Here is a 21,639-nt window from a genome sequence, read left to right as displayed (position 1 = left end):
AAATCGATCATGTTTATGAGTTACAGTTTTGAAAAATATATAAAACGTGCTTAAATAGAAAATAGCGTATAATAAGGGTTAATAGTTAACATGGATTTGCGATTTCCACGCGGACGAAGTCACGGGGGTCCGCTTGTAATCAATAATAATTATACAGTATTTATTACTTCTCGTTCTCTGTCTACGCTCTTATCTGTTATCGCCATAAATATGATATAGTCTGCTATGGGTAGACTTGATATCATTCTCTTTGGTAATTATCGTGACTAAAGAAAATAATGAGTTACTTATTTAGTCTGTGTTCATCATATGTAAATTGACGTCTTTGTCTGGAGTTCTTGACCTTGTGTCTGTGTCTGTGATGTCAACGTCAAATTAAAACGTCAGTCAGTGGCAGTTTTTGTAAAAAGAAGTCTTTTTCCGGCTGCCATTGCTACTGTGCTTCACGTTTATTAACCTCTGCCTAAAACGTGTTGAAATAATACATTAAACTCTTCTCACAATGGCTGAACAACGCGAAAGGACCTTCATCATGGTGAAGCCCGATGGCGTACAACGTGGACTCGTCGGCGAAATAATTCAAAGGTTTGAGAAAAAAGGCTTCAAGCTGGTGGCTCTGAAATTCACATGGCCGTCCGAAGAACTCCTCCAGAATCACTACAGCGATTTGGCGTCACGACCATTCTTCCCAGGTCTCGTTAAGTACATGAGCTCAGGGCCCGTCGTTCCCATGGTGTGGGAAGGACTTAACGTTGTAAAGACTGGCCGTCAAATGCTCGGTGCGACCAATCCTGCGGACTCTCTACCTGGCACAATCCGAGGCGATCTTTGCATTCAAGTTGGACGCAACATCATCCATGGCTCAGACAGTGTTGAATCTGCTAACAAAGAAATTGGTCTCTGGTTCACTGAAAAGGAAGTTGTTGGATGGACCCCGGCTGCTGAAAACTGGGTTTACGAATAAACTTTAAAAATGAAATTCCATTACTTGTACTGTATTTAATGAAATAAACTAATTATTTAACTGCTATGTTGTTTTCCTTAATTTTTTAATCTGCTAAATGTACAAACCTTTCTTCATTAGAATGAAATTAGTCTATATAATTCTGTAATAGATGCATGCTTGTTATACATTTAACAATTAAATCACTTGAAAGTAAATTAAGAATGAAGGCTTTTAGTCTGTGTAGGGCACTTAATACTATCTCTGTTGTTTTAGATAGATAAAATTGTAGTATTGTTCCAAATCAATTTCTCTCAGCTCATATTAATTATATTGCAATGTTAAAAAGAGTGAAAATGCCTATATACTGATATAATCTACTTTCTGTTTAGATATACAACCAAATTCATAATCAAAACAATGAGCCTGACATCATTACACTAAAGTATCCATGTTCAGTTAATTATCAGTGAAAAATCATTGTTACTTGATTTAATAGTTCATCTTCATGTATATGGTCAAAGATCCTTATTACTCAATTCTTATTTATTTGTCTATTGAGTGTACAATTTAGCTATTGATTTACATATTTATTAATTATCCTAAAAACAAGTACATAGTTATAGTTTTATATTCCAAGTTTCATACAAGACTACTTTTAATAAAATGAAGATCATTGTTTACCTGATAGGATTTACAACCACCGTTAGCCCTTGACTACAATATCACCTGGTGGTAAGTAATGATGCAGTCTAAGATAGAAAAGAAAGCCAAACATGGACCATTTAAGAAAATCTCAATTGGCCCAGCCAGGTATCGAATCCAGGACCTCCACTTTGTAAATTCACCACTGCACCACAGAGGCCATCAAAATTTCTTCTTTTATATTGGATGGTAGTCTATACTAATATTACAAAGAGGAAAGATTTGATTGTTTGTTTGATTTCAATTCGACAGGCTCTGAAAGTATGGGACCAATTAGAAAATTCTTCCACCATTAGAATCCTATATTATCCCTGACAAGATGAATCTTAGCAATCCATAGATTCACTGTGAGGATAAGTAAACGGCAGAGAGAAAATCTCTGGCAGAGCGCTGGACTTGTGGCGTAAGGGTTTGGATATTTTTTTTTACAAATCTCACTCCAAATATATTTCTTTTCAATAAGTAGGTAACCCTGCAGAACTCTATTAAGCACAATTAGTAGTAGGTAATAAAACAAACCAGTTTCTTTCTATCCTTTTTACTATACTTACGGATCATTACCATTACAATTAAAAAATTACATCTAACCTTAACAAAGCATCACTTTGATGCACCAGCTTTTGCTCTTTGAATGGGACGTACTTATGAATCTTTTCATTATCTTAATAAATTTAACTACATTAAAAACTATTTGCGGTGATTCATAAGTACATCACATCCATAACAAATATCAGTAAGTCAATGAGTCTCCTAAATTACTTAAGATTCTAACCAATTAAGTATGCCTTATTATTTACATTTAAAATTGTATTTAACAAAAATGCTGCATGCCAATTTCATTCATATACCGTGACCATAAATATATTCTCGTAATTCCACAGCCAATAATAAAAGATCCTAGTATTATTATATTACACGTGAAGTAGCAGTGCTAAAAAAAGCTAAAAAAATATTACAACCGTTCTACTAAAAATAAAAATAAAATAACAATCTCGCACAATTCATTGTATTACTTTTGCACGCACCAAAAATACTATAAATGGCAGTGTCTTCAGTTATATACACATACTCAGTAAAGTGTAAAACAATCACTTAACACTTTTGCTGCGGCACTGATTTTTCTGTACTTTCCTCTGGTATGGTACGAGGTTTTTTGAAGTCATACAAAAACTTTAAGTAGTTCTGTACGAGGTCCATCGACCTCGTAACTCTTGAACACACTAGACGCACAAGGTCAATCGACCTGGTACCGCAGCGAACGTGTTAATGGAACTACATAGTTTTCCAATGATTTGCTGTGGTATTTACTAACTTAGTGTTCATTTATATGAGCAGCAACTGCTACCGACGACGGCAGTCAACTGCACTCGGCGGCAGTCAACGGCAGCCGACTGCAGTCGTCGATAGCAGTAGCTTCTCGGGTAAATGAACCCTTAGTGGTTTTCAATAAATGAAAGCTAGTTATTTGACCGATTTGTTTGTGTCGTTAAACAAAATACTATTTATTGCTTCGTAAAGCAGAAGTAATCAAAATAATATGTCAAATGAAGTGAACATTTGACCTTCTTAGGCGAATCATTTTAAAATTGTATATATATATATATAAATTAATAATTGATTAATAATATTTATTATATATACACATAAAATTTTAAATTCTAAATTTGTTTGTCAGATTAATAATTTCCTTTTAAACTACTGAAGATTTATTTAAATCAGCAGTGTTAACAAACAAATGGTTATGGTTAATAATAATATAATAGTAATAGTGTATGTAGGTAATAAACTTGATAACGATCGCTGTATGCTCATTAAAACTAGATGTTTAATTTATACAATATTTACACTTTGCTGATAATTTATATGTGATATTTACTTGACTTGTAAACTTTACACAGGGTGGGGGTTTTATTATATAATTACATTACACTAGTAATTTTACAAACAGCATTTGTTTTTGTTGCCTTTTGTATGAAAATGGTTAAGATTTAGTCAATTTATGAAATGAATTCATTCGAGTTTACTAGAATCTAGATGAAAAACTATATATCTAGGGAAACGAATGTCATATCAAACACTTAAAGATTATTGTGTCTCATGCCTAAAAGAAGCCCTTGGTAATAAATCTTTTAATTTAATATATATAGTGGTAAGAAGAAGTATGTGTACACAAAATCCTATACAGTTAAAATCCATTTTGCAATTTTGTAATCTTACTAATTTACTAATTTTTAATAATCCAATTTAATAGTTTTTCACAACCCAATGATAAAATGCAATCTAGATTTTATCAAAACCATTGTGAATTATGTTTTTATTCATTAAACAAAATTCTTTAAAAAATTAACCAACTTCAAAGATGCATTTTGATCGGTTTGAAGGCGGTTGCTATAGCAAACGACTGTACAATTTTTTTATAATAAAAATATTTTATTTATCTGTTCTTAGTGTATCCTAGCATAGTGACGTAAACAACTAAACATATGGGCAATTTTGTTCACTTATTTCAGTTACATATTTTGATTTTAACAAAAAATTCTAGATATTGAGGAACATCCCCCTTTCCTTTGAAGTCTGTTAATAGTTGATAAGTGGGCAACAAAAGTTAAATGTTGTTTGTTAAGATTTATTAATCTAAACTTATTATATGAAGAGAAAATATTTGGATGTTTATTTGGATTGTATAAGCTCTTGAAACAACTGGAGAAAAGCAAGTAGAACCGCGTGGTATCTGCTAGTAATTTAATAAAGAAATATATTACTTTAATCCATTGTATTGGTATTGGATTATACATCAGTCAGCGGTGTGTTTAATTTCAATATGAAAATTAACTTTTTTCTTTTTTTTTTTTTTTAATTTGACTTTTTTGTAGATAATATCTTTTGTGTATGTATCAACATACTGAGCTATCATACATCTACAAACGTACATCGTGTTACAAGAGCACAGTTAAACTAACTGTGGTTTGTGTTTCATTATTGTTAGGCTTATTTTTAATATGTAGCCGAATTAAAAATTAAAAATAAACTACCAGGGACTGCCGAGGTGAAGCTATTGCATAGCTTTTTTATTAACTCATGCAATTTTAATTAATATTAATTTATTTTATTCATGCAATATTTTTTCTTTAGAAAATAATAAAAAAAAATCTTTACGTTGAGCTGGATTTGAACTCTGGTTTAATAAGTTTGCCCCTTAGTTTCACACCAGTTGTCCAGTTGAGTCGATATTATGACAATGTGTGTTAGGTTTATTTTCGTTACGGAATTTCTTGATTCTGTCTCTGCGTTCAAAAATCGCGATAAAATATATATATATGCAATAGCTTAAAATGTATATACATCTGTCAGGGATTTTTGAATATAGCTCCCAGGCAGTTCGACTTTTTCCGACTTTCCAACAATCATTGTTACATTTCAACCTATTTACACAAAACATTGACAAACTATATACTTAAACCGTCCTCATTAATATATACAGACAAATGATGTGGAGGGCTTTGTTTTATATACTTCTCATCAAAAAAATCGAGACAATCCACAAATTTTTTTTTTTTTATTCTTTACAAGTTAGCCCTTGACTACAATCTCACCTGGTCAGTGATGATGCAGTCTAAGATGGAAGCGGACTAACTTGTTAGGAGGAGGATGAAAATCCACACTCCTTTTCGGTTTCTACACGGCATCGTACCGGAACTCTAAATCGCTAGCCACGGCCGAAGCCTCTCACCAGCTGGACCTAGACAAATTAAGAAAATATCAATCTGCTCAGCCGGGGATCGAACCCAGGACCTCCGTCTTGTATATCCACCGCATACCACTGCGCCACGGAGGCCGTCAAAGTACTGTTTAAGAGAACTGATTTTTGATTTTTGTTGAAAAGTATATAATATGGAGATTATAAAATCGCTTCTTCTGTACAATGTTAATGACCCTAAGCTTACATTACAGTCTGTTGGCCTCTGTTCACATCTGACTGAGGGTTCTGTTGATCGCTGCTCTGCTGCGCCCCTTGGTGTTCGTGCTCATCCAGTTGTATCCTTGAAGGCAGGGGTGCTGTTTGACCTGTGTTATAAAAATATATTGTTATTTACTTGTAAATTAGACATTTTATTTTTGTAAATTATGTTGTTAGGTGTTTTTGAAAATGAGATTACATGCTGGAAGGCGGAATTCGGTGTTTATTTCAATAAGATCTGACTGTGACCTGAATTCGCAATAAGTATATTTCGATTGATTGATTGATTGATAATAACATGTATTATTACCCCCACGCATTGCAATTTGGTTTCACCTCATTGCACAAAAATCAATTGTGCAGGGGGTGTTAAAATATAATGTAATTTTTTTGTGAAAATTCAAAATTGAATAACATCTATTATTATCAATATGGTCTCTGAGGCACGGCGGTGTAACACCACAAACTTCCCTTCTCACTGAAATTCGGCTTTGCCTCATTGCTCAAAAATCACTCATGCTCTCAGACCAATTATAGAAGGACCTGTATCGCACTCATAGTCAAGAACAAAATTATCTGTCATTTTCTGAGGAAAACGAGCTTAGATTCTGTATATACCTTATACTAAACTAGAAGTTTTTGCCCGTTTTTTACATAACTAAATTACACAAAAAGGTATTTTTACAGAGCTCTTTAACCGACGAACACGATTACAACTATTTAACAACGATTCTACAGACACAGTTTTTATAATCGCATTAGATCGTTGATCATATTCTTTGACAGAGAAGTAATGTCTAGCGAGGCAGGTCCTATACAATAATTGGTCTGAGCTCATGCTACATTACTTGACAGTGGCATAAATAACTACGAGTATTGTATAACTCGCAAGTCTGATTTTCGGATTTATGTCTATTTTTTTTTCCTGAACAACAAACCCGTCACTGTCACCGGGGTTACTTTATCTTTTTATAGTATCGTGTTAGACAGAGAGAGATTACCAGCAACCACAACTAAGACTCAAAATACAATTGCTAGTTTCGGATTCATCTCTATTTTCTCTTTTTTCCTGAACAACAAACCCGTCACTGTTACTGTTGTTACTTTATCTTTTTATAGTATCGTGTTAGACAGAGATAGATTACCAGCAACCACAACTCAAAATACAATGATACGAAAATAAATGTCACACATCTCCAAGGAGCCTTACAAAAGTATGTATGGCCGAGTCCACCTTGGTGTGGTTCTGACTGAACATGTATATGTCACCGGAAAGTAACAAGATCCGTAAGTTTATCAATTTACTAGGAAGTTTATAAACTTTCGTAGGATTCTAAACGGGAGATAAATTGTATTATTTTACGTCCACATTTTCGTAAAATTATCAATTTCCGACGTCACACGGTAAATTTATAAACTAACGGATATCTATTCGTAAGATTTTATATGGTTCGACCAATCACATAAACACTTTTAAATATACGCATCTTTGGAATACGTAAAATAACACACTGCTCTCTGATTGGTCAATGTTCATAGTGACCTTGGCGTGGTTCTTGAGGTGCGTCCTGACTGAACATGTATACATTGTGATACACTCACCATACTTGTCGTGTATGCCCCTGTGCCGCTTGAGCGCGAACCGGTCGGCGAAGGCGGCGGTGCAGATGTCGCACTTGAACGGCTTCTCCCCGGAGTGCACCTTGGCGTGGTTCTTGAGGTGCGTCCTGACTGAACATGTATACATTGTGATACACTCACCATACTTGTCGTGTATGCCCCTGTGCCGCTTGAGCGCGAACCGGTCGGCGAAGGCGGCGGTGCAGATGTCGCACTTGAACGGCTTCTCCCCGGAGTGCACCTTGGCGTGGTTCTTGAGGTGCGTCCTGACTGAACATGTATACATTGTGATACACTCACCATACTTGTCGTGTATGCCCCTGTGCCGCTTGAGCGCGAACCGGTCGGCGAAGGCGGCGGTGCAGATGTCGCACTTGAACGGCTTCTCCCCGGAGTGCACCTTGGCGTGGTTCTTGAGGTGCGTCCTGACTGAACATGTATACATTGTGATACACTCACCATACTTGTCGTGTATGCCCCTGTGCCGCTTGAGCGCGAACCGGTCGGCGAAGGCGGCGGTGCAGATGTCGCACTTGAACGGCTTCTCCCCGGAGTGCACCTTGGCGTGGTTCTTGAGGTGCGTCCTGACTGAACATGTATACATTGTGATACACTCACCATACTTGTCGTGTATGCCCCTGTGCCGCTTGAGCGCGAACCGGTCGGCGAAGGCGGCGGTGCAGATGTCGCACTTGAACGGCTTCTCCCCGGAGTGCACCTTGGCGTGGTTCTTGAGGTGCGTCCTGACTGAACATGTATACATTGTGATACACTCACCATACTTGTCGTGTATGCCCCTGTGCCGCTTGAGCGCGAACCGGTCGGCGAAGGCGGCGGTGCAGATGTCGCACTTGAACGGCTTCTCCCCGGAGTGCACCTTGGCGTGGTTCTTGAGGTGCGTCCTGACTGAACATGTATACATTGTGATACACTCACCATACTTGTCGTGTATGCCCCTGTGCCGCTTGAGCGCGAACCGGTCGGCGAAGGCGGCGGTGCAGATGTCGCACTTGAACGGCTTCTCCCCGGAGTGCACCTTGGCGTGGTTCTTGAGGTGCGTCCTGACTGAACATGTATACATTGTGATACACTCACCATACTTGTCGTGTATGCCCCTGTGCCGCTTGAGCGCGAACCGGTCGGCGAAGGCGGCGGTGCAGATGTCGCACTTGAACGGCTTCTCCCCGGAGTGCACCTTGGCGTGGTTCTTGAGGTGCGTCCTGACTGAACATGTATACATTGTGATACACTCACCATACTTGTCGTGTATGCCCCTGTGCCGCTTGAGCGCGAACCGGTCGGCGAAGGCGGCGGTGCAGATGTCGCACTTGAACGGCTTCTCCCCGGAGTGCACCTTGGCGTGGTTCTTGAGGTGCGCCGCCTGACTGAAGGCCGACCCGCACGTCTCGCATCTACATCATCATAGACATTGTATAGATTAAGTAAAGCTATAGGCCTTATTAAAAGGCTCAAAGTGACTAAGCGGGGGAGAAAGCTTTGCTTGGAGTTTCTCTGCATGATCGAATCAGATATGAGGTGATCCGCAGACAAAACATAGTCACTGACATAGCTCAGCGAATCGCGAAGCTGAAGTAACAATGGCCAGACCACATAGTTCGAAGAGCCGATGGACGTTGGGGTCCCAACGTGCTGGAATGGCGACCCCGCACCGGAAAGCGCAGTGTTGCTCAACCTCCCAATTGATGAACCGAAGACATCAAGCGGATTGCAGGGAGCCGCTGCTGGCGGCTTGAGATTGTTGTGCTTGGAAGTCCATGCAAGAGGCCTATGTCCAACAGTGGATCATTCGGGTGATAATGATGATGTAAGCTGAATAATTGGATCATCATCGTTAACAGCAGATGAACGTTCACTGCTGGACAAAACCCATTGCAATACGGTATAATCTAATTCATTGAATTTTTTTTATTTTTTTTAAATATTTGCCATATTTTTTGTATAATATGACCAATATTCCTAATTCCTTCCATCTAGTCGGGAAAGACTGCTAGGAGTGGGTATGACAATAGACCAACGGGGCGGGGATCGAACCATCACCCCTCGGAGATGAGTCCGACCGCTCTTACCGTTGAGCTATTGAGACTTCAATTGAGCTTTGAGCTATTTTATCTTAATTATATTCACCTTTACTTACCACCTTGACTTTCATAATGTATATTATATATGTACAAGTATAGTATGATAAATGTTGATTGATAATAGGCTAGTTGACACCTTTCTTTAAGTCGAAAAAAAAATTATCATATTTTTTTGGAAACATAATTACATGGTTTTTGACAATATGAATCATGATGGTCTATATTTCAACTGTTTCATTACGTCACGTTAACAAATCCTTTACCAAACGGAGCGTTTGACAAAAATATTATACAACATTTAGTTTGACGTTACATCAAATAATTTTGTGATGTCACAAAATGGGCGACCGCCTTTTTGATTGGAAAATTTGAAAAATACATGATTTTTGAACTAGCATGGTAAATAAATAAATAAAAAAATGATTTATTGAGCAAAAAAACATTTTTATACAACGACATGTTGAAACGACAGTTGTGCTAAAATCTATAAAAGATTTTGTGTTACAACCGCCATCTCTTCACGAACGAATGGTGGACTATTGGTCTAACCCCTCTCATTGTTAGAGGAGACTCGAGCTCTGCAGTGAACCGAACATGGGTTGATATCGAGAACTGAAAGTATTACAATGAGGTGGTTACAATAGTTTCACAACAAACATTTAAAGTATTAGTTGTATGTACATACTTGTAAGGCTTCTCTCCGGTGTGGATCCGGCGGTGATTCCACAGAGTGGCGTGTCTCGCGAAGCCTTTGTCGCACACCTGCGTTGAACAAGTCCTAATTGCATTATCATTGTTGTTATAACAAGACATGAGCTGTTGCTGGGCATGTTAAGTTCGCAATGACGACTAGGTTTGAATATATTGATTTTTATGATACACTAGCGGACGCCCGCGACTTCGTCAGCGTGAAACCCTACTACTACGCCTACCCCTACCCTACCCCTACCTTACACCTAACCCTACCCGTACCCTACCCCTACCCCACCACTGCCCTATCCTTACCTTACCACTACCCTGTCCTTACCCTATCCTTACTCTACCCCTGTGGTAGGAACCATGCAACGGCGATGGAAGCCTAATAAATGGAGTAACTTCTCCCGTTTTCTCAACATTTCCCTTCACTGCTCTGTTCCTATCGACGGTAGCGTAATGAAAAGTATACTTTAACCTGCCCAGGAGTATGAAGAATAATTGTACTAAGTTTCGTTAAAATCCGTCCAGTAGTTTTTGTTTCTATAAAGAACATACAGACAGACAGACAGACAGACAAAAATTTTACTGATTGCATTTTTGGCATCAGTATCGACCACTAATCACCCCTGATAGTTATTTTGAAAATATATTTCATGTACAGAATTGACCTCTCTACAGATTTATTATAAGTATAGATTCGGGTAAATAAGGTCAATGTTAACTAATTTATACATAACTAGCAACGCCCGCGACTTCGTCCGCGTGAAACTCGATGTAAACTTTCAACTACACCTATCCTACTTTTCTGGTTGATTTTTTACACCTTGTGTACGAAAAACCCAACCCGTGTATCTTACGGAATCTTATTTCTTTTCCAAAATAAAATTTAGCCAACGTTACTTGTGGATAATGTAGCTTTCGAATGGTGAAAGAATTAAAATCGGTCCATTAGTTTTTGAGTGTATTCATTACAATCAAACAAACAAACATACAAACAAAGTTTTTCTCTTTATAATATTAAGTATAGAAGTATAGAAAAGCAAAGATTATCTGGATGTTTGCAAAATAAATGACATTATAAAATTTCATAATCTATTAAAAAATGTTTTTTTCATAATTAGATGAAAATTCATATGACATTAAATGTGTCAATTTTTAATATATGCACTATAAGCATAAACGCACAAATAACAAAGATATTTTGTTTGAACGCCCATACAAATCTAACGATCAGTATGCACCTACGACGTCATTAAATCGTACCATTTTGTATGAGGCGTTTATCAGAGATCCGCGGCAGCGCCGCAAATCTGACCCTTTAAATCCCTGTAGCTCCGAAAGTAATGATCGCAGATACCCTGTGACTTTTACAAAATTGCTTCACTATTAGCATACTCTTAATTTATATACAATTTAAAAAACTGTCATCATCCCTATTTTAAAACTTGACAATGTAATCCCGCCACCCTGCATTAGAGTAGCGTAGTGGGTCAAGCTCTATATCCCCCCTCCTGTACGGAAGGAGGATAGCGGGGCTATTCTGTAATGATATTTATAACACACTAGCGGACGCCCGCGACTTCGTCCGCGTTAAATTTAAGAAAACGTACATCGAGAACATTATGACGACACAAAATGGACGACAGCGTTTTTGACGGTTGGAAAATTTGAAAAAATACATGATATTTAAATTAAGTTTTGAAAGAAATCCTTAACTTTTATTAATTTATATTGTTTATATTAAAATTTATATGAATCAACTACCCTATTCAAGGTGTATTCTGTGTGCGAGATTCGTATTTACCTCTAACTTTCTCTTTCTATAGTATAGTGTTAGACAGAGATAGATAGAGGTCAATTCGAAACTAGCAATAACGAAATACATTAACATTGTTACAGAATAGCGCTACTGGCCCTGTATTGGGTCGTTAAAACAGGTTAATAAGGATTTGGTCTATATATTTAGAAATTAATCCATTTAACCCTTGATCACGCCATAACGCGAGAACGGCTGGACGGATTTCACTATTTTTTTTTATGTGTTCTTATTGTCTAGGAAAAGGTTCTAATGAAAAAAATTAAAAATTGCGCGTAAAATTAGAAAAAGGGTTAGGGGTAGAGTAGGGTAGGGGAGGGGTAGAGGTAGTTGAAAATTTACATCGAGTTTCAAGCGGACGAAGTCTCGGGCGTACGCTAGTGATTATATAATTTACCTCACAGACATAAGGCTTTTCCCCTGAATGTGTCCTTTCGTGATTCTTCAGATGTGGCGACTGTGAGAACTGCATGCCGCAAGTTTGACACCTGTTCACAAAAACACATGGTATTTATTAACTTATATCATAAATATGCTAGTTCGAGTTTGTTTGTTTGTTACACTTTCAAGCCTGAACCACTCAACCGATTTTAAAAATTCTTTCACCAGCTAAAATTTTCATTATCAGCGAGTAACATAGACTATATTTTTATCTCCGTATTCCCACGGAAATCGTACACCGTAAAATTATAAATACCAATCGATTATCTATCTCGCGAGATTGTGAAGTTTTGATAGGTTGTGAACTGCAATATACTGCTTATAATTTAACTTTTTATTGTTTGGTAGATTGTAAAGAAGAATGTACAAATAAAAAAATACCTAATCGAACCTAAACCGTGCACATCATACATGCGTTCAAGCACAGCATACCCTAAAAAATGCTTTGTTAATGCACAATTTTCCAGTTTGGTATAATTGTCATAGGAGTGCATACCCTGATTAACAACCTTATGCACACCACTGAACCTAACCATTGATTTCTGAGTCACTCAATTTCCGGTTCTTAGGAGTATGTTGCATTCACAATCTTATGGATGGATATAATCTAATGGTATTTATAATTTTATGATGTCATAAACACTAGACTCTAGTGTTTATGACATCATAAAATTATACGCAGGGGCATCCTCTAGTGACTAGAGGATGCCCCTGCGTAGTGCCCCTTTCTGTGGGAATACGGAGATAAAATATAGTCTATATTACTCGCTGACGATGTAGCTTTTGAAAAAATGTTTAAAATCAACAGAGTGGTTTTGGCAAGAAAAATTACAACAACCCCTATTCGCTAGTTGCTAGTCCGCTAGTAATATTATAGAATAGATTACTTACCTATAAGGCTTTTCGCCAGTATGTATCCTGGAATGGTTCTTAAGGTAAACAGCTTTCGCAAACGCAATACCACAGACACCGCACTTAAAGTTCTTTTCACCAGAATGTAACTTCTTATGGGACCACAGAGACGAGTATCTTGAGAACGATCCACCACAGATGTTACAGTGGAATGGTTTCTCTGCATTCGCTGCGTTGTTTTTGTTTTTGTTGCCCCCTATAAACACTATGCCGGATCCGTTGCAGTTTTGACATTTTGTGACCGATGCCAAGTTTCTCTTTTTCACAGGATGATGACCGGACGGCACTGGAAATATAATGTAGTTTAATATATTATTCAGTCACAGTATACAATCCTTATATAGCCCATGATAGCCCAGTGGTTATGAACTCTGCCTCCGATTCCGGAGGGTGTGAAGAAATTAAATATCACATGTCTCAAACAGTGAAAGAAAACGTTGTGAGGAAACCTACATACCAGAGAATTCTGAAGAGTCTGCCAATGTGCATTGGGCCAGCGTGGTGGACTATTGGCCTAACCCCTCTCATTCTGTGAGGAGACTCTAGCTAACTCAGCAGTTAGCCAAATATGGGTTGATGAAGAATACACTTGGGGAGTAGGAGGGATTCTTTTTTTGCAAAAAGGATTTATAGGTAAGTCTTTGAAGATCTTCAAGGTTTCTAATATGTAATACATACTATATAATACATGGTCATTTAGTATAAAGTAATATAAGCACAATAAGCTAAGGCCTTAGACCAATAAAAAGAATCAACCTGTTTTGCACCGTACTTCACCAACAAAAAAGTCTGTAGTTTTTTGAGGGGGACGAGGTAAACTCACACATCGAAAACATTTAACACCATTAAACAATTTAACATATTGTGTCCATACATGATACACTACATACAACTATATAATTGACTAGCAATACACACACGGGCAATTTTTACACCGACTAACCAACACATCGCTTAGACAATCCACAGAATATATATATAGAATGTTCGATTACTTGATTGTTTTTTTGCTGTTCCGTCAAAAGAATCGATTCTTTTTAGAAATCGTTTTTATTGCAAATTTGATAAAAATATAGTAGAAATACTTACAAATTAAACGTTACTCCATCTTTTACTAAACTACAAGTTTTTGGTTGTTTTTTATGCTGGCAGGACACAAACTGGCTTTTTTAGGGAGCCCTTTACATGACGAAAACGATTACAACAATGAAACATCGATTCTATAGCAACAGTTTTTATAAACGCGTTAGATCATTGATTCTTGATCTTTGACAGAGGGGTAACGGTTTACGAGGCAGGTCCTTTCTTTTTAATGGTCTAAGGCTAAGGCCAACCGTTTTTTAGATATTTCCAATTTAGTATGGGTGGATTACATATGTAATCCGCACAACACCTCCAGGGTTAAGATAGATCAATGCACATAGTACATACATGTTTTCTGTGTCTGCTGCTGCGGCGGCGGCGGCGCCGACAGCGGGTCGTTGGTCGCCTGCACGCCGCTCACTCCGCCCACTTCGAACTTCACGTTGTTCTCCGCTGACACGAATATTTGTGTTGCGTTGACTGGAACACAAACAGACACTTCAGATTCTACCAACAGATTTTTTTTTTATTCTTTACAAGTTAGCCCTTGACTACAATCTCACCTGATGGTAACTGATGATGCTGTCTAAGATGAAAGCGGGCTAACTTGTTAGGAGGAGGATGATAATCCACACCCCTTTTCGGTTTCTACACGACATCGTAACGGAACGCTAAATCGTGGTAACTAGCCACGGCCGAAGCCTCCCACCAGCCAGACCTGGACCAATTAAGAAAATCTCAATCGGCCCAGCCGGGGATCGAACCCAGGACCTCCGTCTTGTAAATCCACCGCGCATACCACTGCGCCACGGAGGTCGTCTAAAGTTTAGTTCTATACAGGGTGCTCTGGAGTATTTCCCCTAACTCTAGGGAATTTAAGTCGCGGGACAAACGCGACAGCCACAAACGGCGCTATAAGAAGCAAGAAGGGGCCACAAAAGTAGCTAAAGCGCGCGACAGCCACTTGTGGCTGATGGTCGACATTTGTGGTCGGTGGCTGCTACTTTTTAACCCATACATGCAGTATCATAATCGGCCGGTGCGGGCCACAAGAAGCGAGCAACGACGATGGTAGCGTGTGGCGGCCACAGGCGTCAACCGGTAGCGGCGTTTTGTGGTTGTGGCCGGTGGCCCGTGAGTGGCAGCCATATGGAATATGTACATATAATATTTCTTTTGTAAATAGATCTTAAATTGTGTCCCTTGTATAGCATCCTTATATTATGATTAAGCCAAACTTATTCATTGATAAATATCATGAAGTAGCATACTAGTGAAGTGTGCAGTGCCAGTTGCAATATCTCATTCTTACAATATTTAAATGTGCCGCGAATACAGAAACCGCGAATGTGGAATGGTATTTTTTTATGGGTTATACGGTCTTGAGTGTCAAAATAAAAAACAAATATATGTAAAAATCTATTAACAAATTTTGTAATTTTTTCTTGCTTGACAGTTTTTAAAAGCTCCTTTCAGACTTTCAGATATTCAGCAGTGGCATTCTTAAACCTTCATTTTACTCAAATTTCCTATTCCATTTCACGTCATCTTCGGAAGTCAGATCCGCGAATAACGAAATCTTAAGCCGCGGACAAAGAAATTGAGTCGCAATTATCATAAAACGCGAATAGAGGAAGCGCGAATAAGGAGCTTTTATTGTATACTAGCAGACGCCCACAGTTTTGTCCGCGTGGAATTCAGTTTTTCACAAATTACGTGGGAACCATTAAATTTTCCGGGTTGAAAAGTAGCCTATGTGTTAATTCAGGGTTATTATATATCTTCGTTTCAAATTTCAGCCAAATCGGTTCAGGAGTTGCGGCTTTAAAGGGTAACAAACATCCATACAAACTTTGGTGTTTACAATATTAGTACGATTTACGAAAATAGAAGCGCGGGCCTCCGCTAGTAATCTCTAATACAACATTAGAGATTACTAGCGGAGGCCCGCGACTTCGTCCGCGAGAAATTTAGTTTTTCACAAATCCCTTAGCAACAATGGATTTTTCCGGGATTAAAAGTATAGCGTATGTGTTAATCCAGAGTAAAATTTATTTCCATTCCAAATTTCAGCCAAATCGGTTCAGTAGTTATAAAGTTAAAGAGTAACAAACATCCAAACATCCATACAAACTTTTGCATTTATAATAGTAATTAAGTAATTCACAACTTACTTTGGTTAGCTCGGTGTTCATCTTGTGCTATGCACATGTCACATCGTATGAGCTTTGGTCCTTTCCGTTTTGGATTGTTGGCCAATGGTCCTTCGCATGTGATGCATTTTGACTGTGTTTTATCATTTATTACTGGTTTTGCTGCAAATAACAATGGTACAATGTTTTAATGATAAAAAAGTAATTACAGTTTTCCGTTTTTCCTTTATTAATATGCTATCTAGAAGTGCAGCTAGTTCTATATTAGAACGAGTATCCAAAGCTGCTCTAATAGGATCTTACAAAATTTGGATAGGCAGGGAGAACAACACGAGCAGAGAAGGGGAGTGTTGATCGATCGTCAAGGAATTCCTTAACCCCACATCCAGTAGTCACAAGTCCTGGACTTTGCTTGGTGTTTTTCTCTCTACCACGCGATGGACCCGGCCCGGCACCTGCACGGTGAATCCATGGAATGCTAAGATATTTGTCTCAAAGTCAAAGTGAAATTGGGAAAGGACAACCGAATGACTGCAAATATTCTCAAGTGCAGTCTCAAATGAAAGTGCACTGAAAGAGAATATTGATGACTTGATTGAGTGTAATTATTAATTTCATGACATTTGGGACTTTTTCAAAATCTTAAATTTTTTATTTTTTCTCTTCACTAGTCGCATTTTAGAGCTACTGGTAATTACCATGTAATAGTAGAAAGGCTAGAGACCAAGCAGAGCGGCAAAGTCTGGAGCCTGACTGCTCTGGTGTATAAATTCAGTAATAGTATTAAATGTACCATATGTATTCTGCAGTCAGAGAATTTTTTTTTTTTTATTGTTTACAAGTTAGCCCTTGACTACAATCTCACCTGATGGTAAGTGATGATGTAGTCTTAGATGGAAGCGGGCTAACTTGTAAGGAGAAGGATGAAAATCCACACCCCTTTCGGTTTCTACACGGCATCGTACCGGAACGCTAAATCGCTTGGCGGTACGTCTTTGCCGGTAGGGTGGTAACTAGCCACGGCCGAAGCCTCCCACCAGCCAGACCTGGACCAATTAAGAAAATCTCAATTTGCCCAGCCGGGGATCGAACTCAGGACCTCCGTTTTGTAAATCCACCGCGAATACCACTGCGCCACGGAGGCCGTCAAATAAAGGCTATTGTTATTTTTTTATTTGTTTTAGTAATTGTTACACATTCAAACATTTTATCAGCCTAAACCTGCAATGGAGCAATAAATATGGCATCACTGTAAAATTAGCAGTGATAGTCCAGTGGATATAATTTTCTGTTTGTAAAGTTTGCCAATCTGCGTTAGGCCAGCATGGTAAACTATTGGCCTAAGCCTTCTCATTCTAAGAGGAGACTCATGCTCAATAGTGAGCCGAAAATGGGTTGCTAACAATAAAATTAGAGTGATAACAATGATGAAATTTTCCTACAACAGGTCTGCTCATAGTCTGCAGACTGATTGCATGAGAAAAACAGAACAAAAAAAAAACAATGATGAAATCTTACTGTCAGTTGCCAGCACATGATGCTGAGGTGGATCACTGGGGTCTGTGGAGAGGATCTGGATGTGCGGCGGCATGGCCACATCATTGGATCCAACGCCTGTCGCCACTACAGTTATGTTGTTATCTGTAACAAGTGCGTATTTTATATAAGTAACATGTATAAGACCAATATATTAGCAATCTATGGATTCACTGTGCAGGTGCCGGGTCCATAGATAGAGTGGCAGAGAGAACTCTACACTCTGAACAAAGTTCAAGACCGTGACCAGTGAATGTAGGATTAAAGAATTCCTTGAGAATCAATTATCACTCCCCTCCTCCACTTGTGTTGTTCTCCTTGCCTAGCGAAATTTGGTAAGATCCTATTAGAGCAGATTTGCATACCCATTCTAATATAGAACTAGCTGTAGATCTAGAGGCCAAGGTCTTTAAGTAAGTTAAAGAGAGATTTTGCTGGTAATCCTCTCGCACCTACTTCTACAGTGTACAAACTAACAAAATAGCCATTTTTAGTTAGTTCATTTGTTAGGTCATAATATTAATTTACTTTTACACTGTGGTCCTCTGGAATGTTAGGCTCCCATGGCACAGTAAGCTCTACAAGTACTATTCGCTTAGTTTTAAAAATAACTAAGTGCAAACTGCTACTGTGATAAATCTTCAGTAAAGACACAACATCATTGGTTTTATAATTCCTGTTGTAATCCTCGGCTAAAATAATAAAATTATTTAGGTATTTTTTTTGTTTTCAAGCAATTTCTAAAGTTGGGAAGTTAGCTGATGTATCTTCTATTCATATTTCGGTATAAGTAAATTACATGTACATCAAAAGTGCAAATGTAAATTCATTTCAGTATGACTACATCTAGAAAAGGTACTTCAGTGTAGTTAAAGACAAAAACACTAGAGGATAAAAAATTAAGAACCTTCCATACATTTAATATTAGCATGTTACCAATATTTAAATAATGTGCATATTGAATAACATAACTAATTAATCATTAATTAATATGAACTTTACATTACCATGTCTCCACAATCCATATCCATACTAAAACAAAAGTAAGTCAGTCTGTTTATCTATCTATTACCATTTCATTGTTAAATCGCTTAACCAATTTGGATGAAATTTGGTACATATAATGATAAATTGGATTTTAGAGATAGGCTACTTTTTATCCTGGGAAAATCCATGGTTCCCGTGGGATTTGTAAAAATATTTCGCACAAACACGGTTGTGGAGATGTGCTAGGAATATTCATCATATTCAATGTTTGGACAGCTTAATAATATAACTGAGAAAGAAAGTGGCTGTACTTGAGCTATAAGACAATTTTTTTTAAATACTTTGGTCTGTGGCGATAATATGCGACCAATGAGATATCAATGAGTCAAACGGTGAAGGAAAAACAATGTAAGGAAACCTGCATACATGAGAATTTTCTTAATTCTCTATGTGTGTGTAGTATGCCAATCCGCAATTGGCCAGTGTGGTAGACTAAACTAACTAGGTTGAGAGGAGACTCAAGCTCAACAGTGAGCCGAATATGGGGTTTTAATAATAATAGCACCACTGGTCATGGTTAAAGGTTCAAAAATATTGAAAGATTACAATAAGTTTCATATCTTCCACATTCATAATGGATCCAAGATCTAGCCAATTTCAAAAAGGAAAAGCGTGTTGCTGTTAATCTATTTTAGTCCTGTTATACTTTTATTTATATTTAAGCATTTTTTTATTTATTTGAGATGTACTTGTATTTCAGTGCATGTGGTTTTTCTTTTAAATTTGTATGTACACCTATGTGTAGCTGTAAAACTGTTTAACTTTAATTAGTATTATATAATTATAAAGATAATCTTATTATTTAGTGCATGTAGTGTTTACCTATAACATTTTGCCTAGTTACCCATATAATTAAAATATTATATAGCTTATAAGAAATGTAAGGTTGTTGGTTAACCAAATAAATGGGGAAAAAAAATAAAAAAGTAAAAAAAGCTTTACCTGCATCTTGTGTATGTATCCTTTTGTGGGCATTGAGCAAAGTTAGATGACCAAACATCAAGCCACATACATCACACTTAAAACTAATATTGGATATGGTGTTCTGAATTCCGTTTGGCGCTATTTGCATCTGGTTGACCAAGGCATAGTTGTACGAGAAAGGCTGCGCTATATAACATGTTTTATCGTCACTTGTAGTTAACTGCGCTATGTTAACTCCACCAGTGCCGCCAGTTGCACCAGTTCCAATTTTTCCAATCATATTCACATTTGTTGTATAACAAAATGTTGGGAACTCCTGTAAAATTAAAATTATTTATTATTATAGGTAAACTAGTGGACACCTGCGACTTCATTTAAGTAACATTTTTAGATACAAAAGGCAAATATAGTAATGCCATCACTGATTTTATGATAATCTATAAATGTGTAAATCCCAAAATGTTTTTGTTTTCTTATATTCCAAAGGGAAAGGCAGCTTCATGAAAGCTCCCACGCAGTTTGACTTTTTTTGTCAATTATCATCATATCCAAAGCAAAGACAAAACCTTGACAAATTACATTACCAAACCTTCCTTACGAATCACTCTACCTAAGTGAAAATTGCATGAAAATCTGTTCAGTAGTTTTTTAGTTTATATTACCAACAGACACAGTAGAGGACTTTATTTTTTAAAATGTAGTTTAAACATTTGTTTTTTAAACAAAAAAAATATCAAGAATAGCTATACCAAATATTTATTATATTGTGATACAATTTGAATCTCTCCTAAATGAAGATATAGTCAACAAAAAAAGTTATGGACATGAGCTTGAGGCAGTTTCTTTGTTACCTGCTGTGGTTGTGATTGTTGGGTCTTCTGCACATTTTCAATGTTTTTCCCCTGAGACTTTTGTGGATGCTCTTGGTACTGAAGTGTGGGCACGGAGCCGGCTTGAACAGCGTTCGTGGTGAACATTTTGAGCTTTTATATCATCACAGAACACTAAAATCCGTACTTTCGCTAAACACTTCACTTACACTCGATCTTTAGACCTAAAAATAATTATTGCTTCTGTTACAATTGTAGAGTTCATAAACGTAAATTTGACTGGGAAATTTTAAAAGCGCGGCTAATTGTACACACGAAAGAGAAACTCCCAAAACATATAGTGCGAAGGTAACGGGGGATATTTCTTATCATTCGACTCTGCTGAAAAGATCATTCGGGCGATGAAAGCAGTGTCTCCGTGAATAGTGTCGATATATAATGTAAGAAAAGGATGACGGACTATCTATAGACGCGCTTGAAGTAAACTGTGGACGCCATTGGCAATTTCGTTACGGAATCTTCGCTAACGAGAATAGGAAAATACAAGTAATACGATAACAACTCAACGCATGGCACTTTTTCTTACCCCAATTATTATCACATCACATTGAAACAGTCACGAATTACGTGGAAAACATTGGTTTCACTAAATTATTTCTATCTCACTTTTAAAATCTGAATTCTCCATCTCACTGATTAAATGAAATGGCGATACAAATAAAATGGCGACCGCGGCAGGTAGGAATAGTCAAACGAGAATTGACGTAACCACTTTTGAATTTAAATTTAAAATAACCGTGGAGAAGAGGCTTTTAGTTTGACATTTTAAATTTTCTCGGAGGAATTAAATAAAATTGTCTATGAAGATTGAATTAA

General features: G+C 37.4%; 3 protein-coding genes across 6 annotated transcripts in view; 1 reads left to right on the top strand and 2 right to left on the bottom strand.

The window, feature by feature from the left end:
- Nucleotides 1-21,639, bottom strand: part of LOC112054800 (anaphase-promoting complex subunit 15-like) — a 101,136-nt gene that overhangs the window by 2,988 nt on the left and 76,509 nt on the right. The window contains exon 1 of one of the 2 annotated variants that reach the window (XM_052891529.1): nucleotides 21,373-21,382. The exons of the other annotated variant lie outside the window; for it this stretch is intronic. The gene's annotated coding sequence lies outside the window, so the exon portion shown is untranslated. Of the gene's footprint in view, nucleotides 1-21,372; nucleotides 21,383-21,639 lie in introns of those variants that run through there. 2 annotated transcript variants of the gene reach the window in all.
- Nucleotides 321-1,028, top strand: LOC112054803 (nucleoside diphosphate kinase). Its single transcript, XM_024094704.2, has one exon. It carries the CDS (start codon nucleotides 503-505, stop codon nucleotides 962-964), a length of 462 nt encoding a protein of 153 aa, XP_023950472.1. The 5' UTR covers nucleotides 321-502; the 3' UTR covers nucleotides 965-1,028.
- LOC112054804 (zinc finger protein 665) lies at nucleotides 2,171-21,529 on the bottom strand. Of its 3 annotated transcripts, none has more exons than XM_024094706.2 (11): nucleotides 21,391-21,529; nucleotides 20,785-20,987; nucleotides 19,952-20,249; nucleotides 17,945-18,067; nucleotides 16,448-16,588; nucleotides 14,622-14,753; nucleotides 13,170-13,476; nucleotides 12,235-12,325; nucleotides 10,011-10,087; nucleotides 7,209-8,638; nucleotides 2,171-5,713 (listed from the first exon to the last, which is right to left on the bottom strand). In XM_024094706.2, exons 2-11 carry the CDS (start codon nucleotides 20,908-20,910, stop codon nucleotides 5,589-5,591), a joined length of 2,850 nt encoding a protein of 949 aa, XP_023950474.2. In that variant the 5' UTR covers nucleotides 20,911-20,987; nucleotides 21,391-21,529; the 3' UTR covers nucleotides 2,171-5,588. The 3 variants fall into 3 exon arrangements, with proteins under 3 accessions (XP_023950474.2, XP_023950473.2, XP_023950475.2); XM_024094705.2 differs by having other exon boundaries at nucleotides 21,350-21,508; XM_024094707.2 differs by lacking the exon at nucleotides 21,391-21,529 and adding an exon at nucleotides 21,079-21,325.

Source organism: Bicyclus anynana, chromosome 4 (genome assembly GCF_947172395.1).
Source record: "Bicyclus anynana chromosome 4, ilBicAnyn1.1, whole genome shotgun sequence".
NCBI lineage: Eukaryota > Metazoa > Arthropoda > Insecta > Lepidoptera > Nymphalidae > Bicyclus > Bicyclus anynana.
Note: the sequence above shows the minus strand (reverse complement) of the source record. Positions and strands in the feature narration are given on the sequence as shown.

Excerpts from the sequence above, each read along its gene's own strand:
- LOC112054803 (XM_024094704.2), top strand. The coding sequence starts at position 503 with ATGGCTGAACAACGCGAAAGGACCTTCATCATGGTGAAGCCCGATGGC.
- LOC112054804 (XM_024094706.2), bottom strand. The coding sequence starts at position 20,910 with ATGTTCACCACGAACGCTGTTCAAGCCGGCTCCGTGCCCACACTTCAG. Across the intron at positions 20,250-20,784 it reads AACAATCACAACCACAGCAG|GAGTTCCCAACATTTTGTTA; the intron begins GTAACAAAGAAA and ends TTAATTTTACAG. Across the intron at positions 14,754-16,447 it reads TGAACACCGAGCTAACCAAA|TCAACGCAACACAAATATTC; the intron begins GTAAGTTGTGAA and ends TTTGTGTTCCAG.